At 45.7% G+C, this 13,338-nt stretch overlaps 1 protein-coding gene across 3 annotated transcripts in view; it reads right to left on the bottom strand.

Moving 5' to 3' along the window:
* The window catches only part of FYCO1 (FYVE and coiled-coil domain containing 1), an 80,082-nt gene that overhangs the window by 37,364 nt on the left and 29,380 nt on the right, over positions 1-13,338 (bottom strand). For all 3 annotated transcript variants that reach the window (XM_015412391.1, XM_015412385.1, XM_015412397.1), the window contains 4 exons: positions 9,698-12,307; positions 5,762-5,854; positions 3,603-3,721; positions 882-1,049 (listed from right to left, as the gene is read on the bottom strand). In XM_015412391.1, coding sequence (XP_015267877.1) covers positions 882-1,049; positions 3,603-3,721; positions 5,762-5,854; positions 9,698-12,307 — 2,990 coding nt within the window. The remainder of the gene's footprint in view (positions 1-881; positions 1,050-3,602; positions 3,722-5,761; positions 5,855-9,697; positions 12,308-13,338) is intronic.

The following is a 13,338-nucleotide window of genomic DNA, read 5'->3' as shown; positions in this document are numbered from 1 at the left end:
TATTCTCCCCACATTGTGTTCATCAGCACCCCCTATGACAGCACCCTTCATTATCTTTTTTGCTGATTCTCTCTTCCTCCCTTTCCCCACACTTCTTGTTCTTCCTTCCATTTCCTTTCCCCCAAAGCATTCACGTTTCCCCTTCAGCAATGGAGCTCGCCATACATTCATTCCTTCCAATTCCATTCTTCATCACCTCGTCCCTTGTCCCCCCCTCCCATCCCTTAGATACCCTCAGACTAACACCCTGCCCCGCTTAGCACCCCCAATGCTCCCTCACTACCTCCAGTAACCTCAGCTTGAAGTCCCATGGTGCAACTTCAGTTCTTTGGCCTCTAAGGGGGTTGTTACCAGTGTTTCCTCTAAGCTAAGTTAGTGTAAGCTGGCTCACAGTTTTTTAGCCTCTGGCTCAGGAAGGATGGCTCCAGAGCAAACTAATTTATGCAGTAGCCAAATCGCTTGCTCACAACTTTAATGCCAGTAGCTCACAAAGTAGAATTTTTGCTCACTAGACTCCACAGCTTAGAGGGAACATACCGCAACTAAAATGGTGCCCAAGCTTTTGTGAGGGTTTGGGTGCCATTTTTGGTTGTCCGAACAAGCTCAGTCCATGATGCATCCCAGACTCATGCATAAACCACAGGAACCTCCCTTTAAAATTTATTTTTGTCACAACTGGGGGTTGAAGGAGGCAAGTCATATTCTTTGCATGCCTGATAAACAGAACCTTGTCTTTCCTTCATTCCTGGTCCTACTGTATGGCTTTTGTTATACACATGGGGAACTGGACTTCGAAATGAGAGATTAGTGGGAGACTCATGGGATTCTCAGGGGAGTCCATACCCTCCCTCCAGCTTTTATGCTAAAATAAACCTACTAACCTGAGAAGTTCAATTAATCGTTCTTCAAGGAACTGCTTTGTTCTAGTAAGGTCATCCAATTCAGCCAACAGCTTCCGGTCATTGCTGTCCCGTTCTGACCTCATCTTGTCAAGTTTCTCATAGTAGTCCTGAATCCGCTCATTTGCCTTGCTAACTTCCTTCTGGGCCCTGTTTAAACGCAAATACAGTTTTCTTCAAGGCGCCTCTCACTTAGTAATAATGACAAACTGACAAAAATGGTTACTTTAGCCATACAATGGTGGCAAACACCAGTACTGTCACTCCAACCAGTTTTCAAGTTGGACTTTTAAAAAGAGATCTTGAAATGCCTAGCAGCACAGAGCAATACAGAAGACACATAAGTAAATCAAACACATGGATGAAATAGTACAAGGGTTGCCAAATGGGGACGGGGGGCAGGGAATCCCTCGCTTTGGAGGCCCCGATTTCCGATGCGACGGAATCGGCCCCGGGGGGAACCCCGCCCCCTGACGCTGCGAGGTGAAGCACGACGTAGGGCACGTTGGGTGCGTGGCCCAGATCGTCGGGGGGGAAACCATATGGTTCCCCCCGATGATCTTGGCCACGCCCCCAACGTGCTACATCGTGCGTCACTTCCGGTGACGTTCCGGCGGTGTGCGCTTCATGCACGCGCGCAAACATCCACAGCCAGCTCCCGGAGCAAGAAGACGCTCCCTCCGTCGGTGAGTGATTTAGAATTGGCAACCCTAAATATTACAAATTCACTGTATCAACACGGAATACAAAAATGTCAATCAAGAAAGTGGAGGGGCCGAGCAATGCCTGGGAAGAGGGGCACCGTGAGAATTCTGTCTAGACCAGCCATTGGAGGATCTTCATTCATGGAAACTTTCCCCTCCGTGCTCTAATCTGAATTTGCTCCACAATATCTATGCACAGACTAGACATCCTTTCCTTCTTGAATCTCTTGACCTAAGCAGGATTCTATGGAAACAGAATCAATGACTCTGGAATCCCGTCAGCCACTACCAGTCAGTTACACCCTGTTATCTCTGGTATGGTGACCAAATGGCATTCCTACCATTAATGTCTAAATCAACATGAAAGGGTCTTTTAATAAGTTTCTTCAATTAAAAATCAATTATAGTTTCCAAATTGTCCACCAAGAAAGTGCTCAGCACACTGAAACCAAACGCAGCAGCTAACAACGCGCCAGGCGTAACATTCAACTGAGAACAGGGTACTTTCACAAGGGAAATGAGACACCAAGAAGAAGTCAACATCAGCTAAGTAAGGAAAAGAAACATTCAGCCTGATACAGCTCATGTCTGTGAAATGTAGCAAGCCGATTTAAACTTACTAAGCAATAGTCATGGGCTAAGAACTTAACAAAAGCTCAGCTAGATTTGATCAAAGGTCTGCACGGACGACCATCCCGTTTCCCACAGTGGCCGACCAGACGCCTCCACGAAGTCTACAGGAAGGGCATGAAGTCAACAGCCTCCTCCAGATGCTGTCCTCTCCGGGATCTGGCACCCAGTCAACAGAACATGGGAATCAATTAACATACCTGGCTCTCTCCAGTTGGTTCAAATGCAACAAAGGTATTTTAAAGAACTTGCACACGACTCAGCATTTCACTTGGGGGGAAAGTATTAAACACTAGGCTTTTGAACCATGCCATCAGCATATTTGACAGAAGATACCAAGTAGATCAATGACCATATGACAGCAAAGGACACTTGAGAGCATTCACATTCTATTCACATACAGGCATCAGAGAGAGATTTCTTTTAGCTCTAATTCGTCATGATTCTGTTTGGCAAATGTTGGCTAAATCCTGGTATGTGGAGTTTTGGACGCACACACCCCTTTTGCATATACTCAAGAGAAACGTTATTTTGCCATCATTTATTTATTTATTATTTATTATGATCAATGGTTGGAAGCAATTATATCCATACGGAATGAATGTTCAACTGATGATGGTGTTTTCTCCCACTCAGTAACACTGTACATGACAAAATTTGAGTCCAGTGGCAGCTTTAAGACCAACAAAGTTTAATTCTGGGTATAAGCTTTTGTGTGCATTAATTAAACTTTGTTCTGCTGCTTCAGACCAACATGGCTACCCACCTGAAACTGTACATAACAAACGGACATTGTGTCCTTTAAACTAAAGAATTGAAAATTGGAGCCAAAGCACCCCAAATATAAACTACATGGCCCTAGCTATGCAAATTAAGCTCAGTGGAATCCATCTGCCTCTTTTGCATCATATTACCTTGTCCCCGCTAATGCTCAGGATGGGCACTCAATGCCTTTTGCTTGACAACAGCACGTCCTGTTCAGCCATACTGCAATTTCTGAGATTTCAGAGAACTGCCCCCACACTTGCAAGACTGTTTTCACAGTCTTTAAGGGCTAGAGACTTCAAACAACAAGCTAGAAAGCAGTGATCCTCAAGGCGGTGTATTCTGTAGCCAATACTCTGTTCTGAGCTTGTGAGGTATGATGAGAGCTCTGATGATAAGAGCTTTTCCAGGACTATAAAACTCCTGATTCTTTCTCAGCCACTGCACACAACAGCACCATGCAGAGAATGGGGAATATTTATTAAGATTTTAAAGTGCTGGTATCCTGTTTAGGTTCTGGTTTTGATGAAGCACTTGATTTTACTATAGGTACCCATTTATAACAGCAACAGATAGCTTTAAAAGAGCAAAGTCACAGCCTAACCTTTCCAGGTCTGCTTTCAATTGTTCCACCTCCTCTTCTTTTTTTTGCTTGGCAGTTTTATATTCGGTCACTTGATCCATGGCAAGGTCCAGTTCACGGCTTAGCTCTCTTTTGACAGCCTTACAAAAGAATAAAAACAAGTTGTAAGAACTGTCTAACAAGGGGTATTTGCTTTTTAAATTCAGAATAGAATTCCATTATGAAGACAATTCAAATTCACTCATAAACTAATACAGAACTCCATACAGAACTTCTGGGATGTTCTCCTAGTATTGTGGGCCTAAATGAAAGCAAAAACCTTGTGGTTGTTCAGATAAATAATACATTTTTAACATGTTTCCCCAAAATAACTACTAAAAATCCACAATAAAGTATCCACTATATTTGCGATAGCCACCAAGTATGGAAGCAGTGATGCTATGGAACTCAAGTGACATTCCAAAATAATGGCAAATCAGAGCCTGAAGGTCTGCATGAGTTCTTCAGTCTCTCGCTCTCCACTGTTTTGGGCTTCCATTGGAGTGGACCCTACCCCATCCTGCTAGTTCAGGGATCCCCAGCCTTCTTGAATCTGTGGGCACATTTGGAATTCTGCCATGATATGGCGGGCACAGCAACCAAATGGCTGCCACAGGAGGGAGAGCCAGCCACAAAATTATTGCAGCAGCTTAATTTCAGTAACACAGCATAGATCCTTGTGCTGTGGTGGCAGCTGCTGCCAAAGCAACATTCTAAAAAATCTGCACAGCCAATCAAATCTCCCGTGGCCAATCAGAAACCTTGCTGGGCAAAAGCCCTACCTGGCCCCACCCACTTCCTAAAAGCACTGGGCAGGCGCCAGAAATGTTGTCAGTGGGCACCATGTTGGGGACCACTGTACTACTTTATGAGCATAGTTTATTTATTTATTAAAAGGTTTGCTCCCCACCTTTCCTTTTGGCTCAGGTTGGAAGCCTTCCCTCCAGTCTAAGGAGCCTTCCCTCCAACCCCATTGGAAGAAGAGATACTTAAGTTGTTGGAAAACTCCTTAGGAGACAGAAAGGCTACCTGAAGGATAGTTGGATCCCCTCCATTATGAACAGAGGACAAAAGAGGAATCAACTAGACCCCAGGGTGGTCTGTGTGTGCACGATGATCCACCTCTACGAAGATGCAGGATGCAGAGTTTTGTGCAACTTGCAAAGAGTCTTTAAAAGACTACATCCTAGCACCTTTAGACTGATGTGGCATTTACGACAGAGGTTATTTAAACATCTTAACCACCCAAGTTGTTACTCATACTATCCTAAATTTAAAAAGTGGCTTATGTTCGGGTGCGTGACGTTTTCACATGGAAGATCCAGGAGGTAACGACATGCGTAATAATTGAGGAGGACAAGAAAGCAACAGGCTCAAGGTCCCCCAGTGAGCTTCATAAGGCTGACTGGGGAGTGGAACCTGGGTTTCCCTGATTCTAGTCACACTCTAACCACTTTACCCCACTAGCTCTTGCAGCAAAACACTCCTCCCATGAGGGGAAAACGCTGAAGAAGTAATCAGGAGCAATTGCAGACTATGTGGGCACAGACTTCCTGATTCAGGGCATATTTTGTAATCTGCTGTTCTCAGGCCCTGCATTAAGCTTCTTCATCGGTGGCTGCTGGTGCATAGGCATTGCTGAAGCACATGGCCAGGCACAGAGAGCACTGCCAAATGGTCTGCTTGCTTTACAGACAGAGGTCATTTCGGGGCGGAACGCAGTTCCCCCGGGTGAGGTGCAGGGGGGCGGGGCACATGACGAAGCCCCGCCCCCTGCTTCCGGCCACCCCGCTTCCAGCCCTCATTCAGCCAGGAGGAGGCAGGAGAAGAGGGAGGGTAAGTTGCTTCTTCCCCGCCTCTCCCCACCCCTGCCTGCCTGGGGCCAGGGAGGGCCTTGGCGGGGCTTCCTCGCACTCCCGCCGGCCTTGCAGGTCCATCGCCGGGCCCCTGATGTCAGGGGGTGTGGCATATGCTAATGAGTTATGCTAATGAGTTCCCCTAGCTCTTTTTCTACGAAATGACCCCTGTTTACAGAGCTAAATCACTGCCAAATGGTCTGCTTGCTTTACAGAGCTAAAGGTAAACTGTTGTTGACACAAATGCTCCTGTGCATTCTTCCTGTAATGGGGCCAAGGGCTGACCTGCAGTTCTTGGAGCGCCTCTTCCGCTGCGTCTGCTCGCCGACTGGGCTCTTCAACTTGCTGCTTTAGCTTTTCACATTCATCACTGATGGCCTGGTAGGATCCATAAAACACTCATCAGCAACTAAGATTTTGAGAAAGGCATTCTCATTTCAACGGTAAAACTGTTCCTTGGCTGACGTTTCATATTGTGGGTGGAGGAGCAGAGCTGTAATACGGAGTAAACAAACCAAGGAGAGGCCTCTAAAAGACTGACACGCTTTATAGATGCTCCTTAGCAAGATTTCTGTGGTTGTCTTCAACGGAAACTGGAATTCAGTGGCTCAGTTCGGATGATCCTACCAGCTACACATGAGGGAAGTGGGCTCAGGGCCCCTCAGCTTGTCCAAAGGAGGGCCCCTCTCCCTGCCTGAAGGATCACCCACCCACACATGTACAGACATTGTTTGAAGAAAAACTAAGTAGACTCAAATTGTGTGGCCAGTTTCTGTGGACTTTATGCAGGGTATCAGTGCGTAAGCGGAGCTCTGGATGTAGAGCTCCGATGTGGGACAGAACTGCCTGTTCCCCCTACAGATCTTAAGTGGTAAGTCTGTGTAGACCAGCCCAATGGCATAAGGCCTAGGAGAACCTGTCTTCATTCTACTTGAGGTAGGGTTGCCAAGTACTCTCCACGCGCCTGCAGGGGGTGGGAGGGAGCCTTCTGGGAGCGAGGCAGGGCTCTGTCCTCAAACAGCAATGATGTCATGCGGAAGTGATGTCATCACATCAGGGACGTCATGAGGCAACTCTCTAGTTTGAGGACAAAACTACATGGTAAAATTGTCTTCAAACTATAGAGTTTTGTCCTCAAACCAGAGAGTTACCGTGCTTCCACGTGACGTCATTGCGTCTGTAATATTGCAGTGCGATGTTGCTGTTTGGGGGTAGGGTTTCTCCTGCTGCCCAGGTGGCTGGCAGCAGGCAAAAGCCCCCAAAACCAGGGGATTCCCTACCCGGACCTGGGGAATGGCAACCTTAACTTGATGGAAACTATTTCAATGGGCAACCTGTTGAGAAACACCAGCCTTGCTTAACTAAGCAACAACTTTATGGTCAGGAATACTACGATGCTTCCTTTACATCTGATGCCACTCTAGAAAGTATTTCAAAATGGAAGTAACCCCATGCAATAATATACAACAGATCTGTGAAGATAATAAATAAAAATGAGCCGCATACAGAAGGAAGGGTATTGTGACCCCGGTGAAGAACTGACGAGGAAGTAGAACCCGGGGGACCCCTAATGGCTAGGATCAGAAGTACTGTCTTAGTCCCTATGTGAGAATAGAGTAGGTCTTATGGATCATGCCAAAGGCCCATCCAGGCCAGCATTCTGATTCCTGTATTGTCCAGCCAGGTCTCTAGCTACAGGGGCAAGTGAGGATGCAGCCCTCCCCTCAATATGCCATGCCCCCTCTCTGAATTCCCAGCATTCATTTTTAAGACAGGAAAAGTCTCTACCCTTGTACAAACAAGTTCTCTCCCACCCACCCCACTAGGGGAAGGGAAGCTGCAAGACCCTTCTGAAGCTCCTGTGCCAAGAGAGTTAACCTCTTACCAACTGACCTACAGGGCGATTGCACTGTACAGGGCCAAATAACTGAGGGAGTATAATATACAGGCAGTCTTAAATCCTGTCACTTCTCACTGCATTAAAAAAGGCTGGGGGGTATAAGCAAAATAAGTCTGATTAGTTAAATAGAAGATGTCCTACTTCCAATGCCAAGATTGTACATACCCTGTTTCCCCGAAAATAAGACCTACCCCAAAAATAAGCCCTAGCAGGATTTCTATGCATTTGTGGTATAAGCCCTAGTGTGTCTTCTTGAGAAAAAATAAATATAAGACAGTGTCTTATTTTCGGGGAAACACGGTAGGTATAGATAATACTCCTGGAGGGAGCAAGGAAAGGAGAGACGGACAGACAGATGGGTGGTATGAGGGGATGAGTTTCTAGGCTGGAGGGTATGACTTGAAGACAGAAAGAACTTCTGGCACCTCCCATTTTGGTCATCCAGCAACCATAACGGCATCTTTTGCTAACGATTTCTCTTAATTTCTACATTTATTAAAAGGCTAGCAATTGTACAGGAGTACCATGAAACCAAGATTTATAAGCTTAAGACCCTAACTAGCCGTTGCTGGCAACTAACACCCCCCTCTTTTCCTATACGTAATGGTTGAGGAAATTCTGTTTCACTGTATCCGAAGAAGTGTACATGTACATGAAAGCTTATACCTTGAATAAAACTTTGTTGCTTTTAAAGGTGCCACTGGACTCAAACGTTGTTCTGTGTCTTTCTAAGTTCACTGAAATCAATGGTCTTAGAAAGGTGTGGCTCTGCTGAGCATGGCACTGTGAAGCACTGGTTAAGAGCCACATATCAGTGGTCCTGCTCCCTTTGTCCTGCTTTTGAACCTTACCCTACATATATGTTCCCGCTTCCTTCCTCAGGCTTACGTCCTGCAAAATCTCTTGAGGTAAATGACTTAAACTAACAAAGTGTAGCTATGAGCAAATGTGTATACCACATTATAGACTCACAATGGTTTCACAAACCCCCGAAACATGATTTTACATATCTTAAGTTTATAAATCTTGGTTTCATGGTACTCCTGTACAATTGCTAACCTTTCAATGTATGTAAAAATCAAGAGAAATCGTTAGCGAAAGAGCAGCTAAAGCACAGAAGCAAAACAGGAACTAAAGCATAAAGCAAAGCATGTTCCTTCTTCCCTTAGCTGAAGTCCCAGTTTCAGGTTGTTCATAATGGCACATTTCCTCTTCTGTACTAACATTCCTCCTCCAATTAGTCAGAGGGTTCTCAGTTACCGACACATAGCCGGATGAAACACTGTTTACTGACAACACTGTGATTGTGGTTTCATGTTTGTGAGGTGTGAAAAAACCCCAAACATTTAGACAAAATTGTTGTTGAACTTGTTATAAAATTGTTCTAACGTAGCTATCACAGCAGTGGCCTGCAGGTGAGGTGTCAGTTCTAAACACACATCATTAACCCACACTGCTTTCAAGAGTTTCCAAGCCTGCATGAAACAACAGTCCTAGCTGGTCATTAATCAGCTTTTTAACCAGCCGAGGGGGTAGTCACTCAGCTATGAAAACATAAATTAAAACTTTAAAGCTTAGGAGCTTAAAAAGAGGAAATAAATTAAAAGTTAAACTCTTAACTTAGAGGGGAGGAATACAAAGAAAAAGTGTCTCTTGTCTTGTACAAGGCAGCATTAAACCTTCTCAGGCTTTATAGCCCGCTCTCAAAGCAAGAGACTTTGGCATTTGCATCGGTCAGCTTTGGTCAAGCCTTCTGTAAGAAGAATTTAGGGAGTCAAAACAGCAAGTGCCAGTGACTAACTCCCTTCTTAACAATGTGGCTACCAGCCAGCGAAACACATGACAAAACACAAAGATAATAAAACTAAAAATAAGATACGATAAAACACTCCGGGAAGTGGAGCGCACCCACAGCAATGTTCTCAGCTCAGCCGGAACCGGAAGTCGATAGGGTTCTTATCAAGAACAGTCCTTTTTCAGGTCAACCAGTCCTATTAATTCTCTGAGTATCTATGACTTATCTATGAACGAAGTAAATCTCTGCTGTCTGAAAGTAGTATTCAGCAACGGACCATTCTTTCTACTAATCCTTTATCTTTTAAAACACCCGGTTTTTATCCTCCCATTGGGCCCTGCTAACCATGGTGCCATCCTCTACTGCAAAGTGGCTCCTGCAGTACAGGAAGTCAACTTATGACAGCTGAGCACTGCTTTTAAAATAATATGTTGGATCATTCTGCCACACTTTGGAATACTCACAAGGACGAAGATACCCACTGAAGCTATTGTTCTAACATGGAAGGACCGGATTGTTCATTTACCTTAAATTTTGTTTGGTAGTTAATAATTTCTGTGCTCAGCTGGAATTTCACTGCAGAAAGCTCCTCTTTCCTGGTCTCTTGCAAACTCTGGGCCTGTCGCTCAGCCATCTCCAGCTGAGTTTGCAGGCTAGGCACGGCCGCCGCACAACTCTTCCATTCCTCGAGTTTCTCTTGGAGTTCTCGGTTCTCCCGGCTGAGTCTTGAGAGGTCGAGCTGCAGGGCCTCTCGTTCCCTCGCTGCTGCTGCTTCAGCGGCCCGAAGCTTTTCCGTGACCTGAGACAGCTTTTCTCCTGCTTCTGACTTTTCAGATGTCAGTGTACAGATCTGGATGCCGAGTTCAGCCATTTCAGTGTTGGTCCTGTAGAGAACCTCTTTGATTTCCATGTTCTCCGCGTTGACCGCTTCCAAACACTGCTTGGCCTTGGACAATTCCTCAGTGAGGCCCAGAAAGTTCTTCTCCAGCTCAGCCTTATGATGGGCTTCCTTGTCCCTCTCATCTTGCAGCGTTTCCTCTCGATTTCGGCCCTCCAGCAGCTCCCGCACTTGGGTTCTGTTAAGCAGTTCATTTTGCTCTTTCAGCTGCTGGGCCAGCCCCTTTTGCTCATTCAGAAGAGTCTCTCCAACATCCAGTCTGCCTTGCAGTGCCTGCTTCTCTGCAGTCGCTTGGTGGAGCCTGGCATGGAGGTCTGTGCGTTCAGCCTGGAGCCTCAACACCTCTTCCTGGTTGATGCGCAGCTGCTCCTCAGAAAGAGCCAGCCTCAGTGCCAGGTCTTTGGCTTCCTTCTCCTCACAGGCGGCCCCTTCCAGCTGAGCTTTTCCTACAGCGGCCTTCGCAGAAGTGGCAGAGTCAGTCACCTGTGTCTGAGGGAGGATTGCTTTTTCCACATCTGCCTTTTCTGCCTCGAGGGCTTCTGATTTTCTTCTGTACCTCTCTACCTCTTCTTGAAGCTGCTTGAGCTGGCTCTCCAAAGCTTGCAGAGCATCATCCTTGTCCTTCAGCTGTAGCCGCAGAGATTCCTTGTACTGTTTTAAGGAGGCCAAGCCTTTTTCCATTTTCAGGCCTTGCTCTTTGGTGTTTTCCTGTTCCGCCTGCAGCACAGCCAAGGTCTTCTTGATTGTTTCTTCTCTCCGTATCAGTTTTTGGTAATCGGACTCCATGTTGAGCAACTTGTCTTGCAGAACCTGATTTTGCTTGGTGGCATTCTGCAGGTTTTCAGCGAGCTGCTTGTTCTGTTCTCGGACTTTCTTTTCCCTTTCGTCGACGGACACCACGGCATCATATATCTCACCTCGGAGCTCTTTCTCGGAAGCTGTCAGCTTGGCAAACTCAGCCTCTAAAGAAGACTTTGATGTGTCCAGCTCCCTTTGTCTGTCCTCTAATTCCTGATTGGTTTGTTTCAGCTTCTCGTTTTCCTCACAGACACCCGTCCATGAGGAATTGTGCTGCCTCGCCTTCTGCTCCATGCTTTCTACTGTTCTGCTGAGACAGTCTCTGTCAGAAACAATTTCTCTTTTTTGCTCTTCTAAACTTGCCACATATTCCGTTAGTTCGGATAGGCGGTTTTCCAGCAACTCAAGTTGTTCCGTCAAGTTCTTTGCTTCCTGTTCCATTGTTGTTCTCCTATAGCCGAATTCCTCCTCAAGTCTCTCTCTCTCTTTCCTTTCCTCCTTGAGATGCTTCTCCAAGGACCTTACATGAGCCAATGAATCGTCCAACTTGATCTGAAGGCTGGCCACCTCTGTGCCTTTCGCTGCCGGCTCCTTCTCAAGGTCAGCTGCGTTCTCTGCTGTTGTTCCCAATGTGCTTTGGAGTTCTCCGGATCCTTCCTCCGAGTTGGCAGGGAGGCTCTTCAGTTTAGTCTCAAGCTCCTTCTGCACCTGCTCTTTCAGGTGCAGCTGCTCCTCCACGATTCTGAGTTGAGCAAGGTGCTCGCCGAGCAGCTTCTGAACGTCAGCTTTATCCTGTTCTGCTTTGTGAAGCTTACCAAGTAACTCCTCAGTTTTCAGCATGGACTCGTTTTGACAGGCAGCCTGTTGTCCTCTTTCGTCCAGAAATGCTCTAGTTTGGGAAATGAACTCTTCGTTCTTCTGCTCTGCTATCTTCAGTTTGGCTGTCAGCTCACTGATGCAGGTTTCCTTGGCGCCCACCAGACCCCTGACGCTCTCCAGTTTTTCATTCAAGAGAAGGCACTTGGAGTCAGAGTCCTTTTTACTGGACACCAGTTCCTCAAGTCTTGCGGAGTAGTCTTTCTGCTTTTCCTGGGAATTCAGGTCTAAGGCCCGCAAGCACTTCTGCAGGTCTTGAACAGTGTCCTGAGTGCAGTGAGAGATCTCGCGCTGTTTCTCAAGCTCTCCCAGCATTTTCGTCAGCCTGGAGTTCTCCTCACTCAGACTGCTGCTCTTCTCTCTTTCGGCCTGGGCTTGCCCTTTCTCAAGGCTGACGGCTGCCTGGAGCTCCCAGTTTTCCTTTTCCAGGTGCTGAATCCGATCCCGAAGTTCCTTCTGCTGCAGCTCTGCCTGGTCAAGCTCTGCACGCATCTCGTCAAGGCCCTCAAGGGGCTCTGTGTTTAAACAGTTATTCCCATTGGGACTGGAAGGCGTCTCTTGGCTCTAAGAGGAATAAGAGAAAGACAAAGGACCTGAGTTACAAGAATAACATTTTTTATTAAGCTATACTTTCAACCAATCACAGACTAGTTTAAAAAAAAGGAAGTTCTGTTTTAACAATCTGGAAAATTTCCACAGCATTCAGGTAAAGAGAGCATGAGACACCAAGGGCTATTATTTACATAGGGTCACAACAGTATAGAGCTAAACAGGGAATACACAATGAGCTCAGATACTTGGGGAACTCACAAAAAGCTAATCAGAATGAACGCATAAAAGTAAATCCCCCTTTTTTCTTCCTCCCACCTTATTTCCCTTTTTTAAATGTCCAACAGTGACAGATTGTACAATGCTATACACACTTCACAGACAAACTTTGGTAATAACTGCACAATGTGTTGGACATGTGGGTGGGCCATCAGGCACCTTGCCCATTGCTGATGGTTGCGTAAGAAACCCAAATAATCCGGGGAACTGCTAACTGAACATATCCTTACAATGCTGAAAGCTACCTTAACCTTTCACTCTCGGATCTGTCCGTTGACTTACTAGGGAGAAGTTCCTAGAAAGCAAGAAATATTATTTTTCTGTATGTTAGTTGTTTGGTTTTTGCAAAGACAATAGAAAGTGCCAGATACTCCTAGTTTCAAAGGATAACTTGTCAAAACTGGAATCGACAGGTACAGAATAAGATTATGATTTAAATCCATGTAAAGGAGGAACATCAAAAAGTCTAGTATGAAAACTAGGAATGGTTCAGGGCATTTCAGAACACTAAATTATCCAGTCTCTACTTGTCATTGTATGAAACTTTATTCCCTACATGTTGTAAAACTGTAGCTATGTACATATATTGTATTTTAATATTCCTCTCTCCATGTGCGCGTGTGTGTGATTTCTTAAAAACTGAAACAATGCAAGCAAACAGCCATGAGGAAATGCCAGGGAATAAGATGAAAATTTAATAGAACAGAGAAAAGGATAACTGAATATTACGTAGACATGACGACACTGAAGAATGCAATCGTGAGCAG

Source organism: Gekko japonicus, unplaced genomic scaffold (genome assembly GCF_001447785.1).
Source record: "Gekko japonicus isolate JY-2015 unplaced genomic scaffold, Gekko_japonicus_V1.1 scaffold747, whole genome shotgun sequence".
NCBI lineage: Eukaryota > Metazoa > Chordata > Lepidosauria > Squamata > Gekkonidae > Gekko > Gekko japonicus.
The sequence above is the reverse complement of the archived record's forward strand: the minus strand, read 5'-3'. Positions and strand labels throughout refer to the sequence as shown.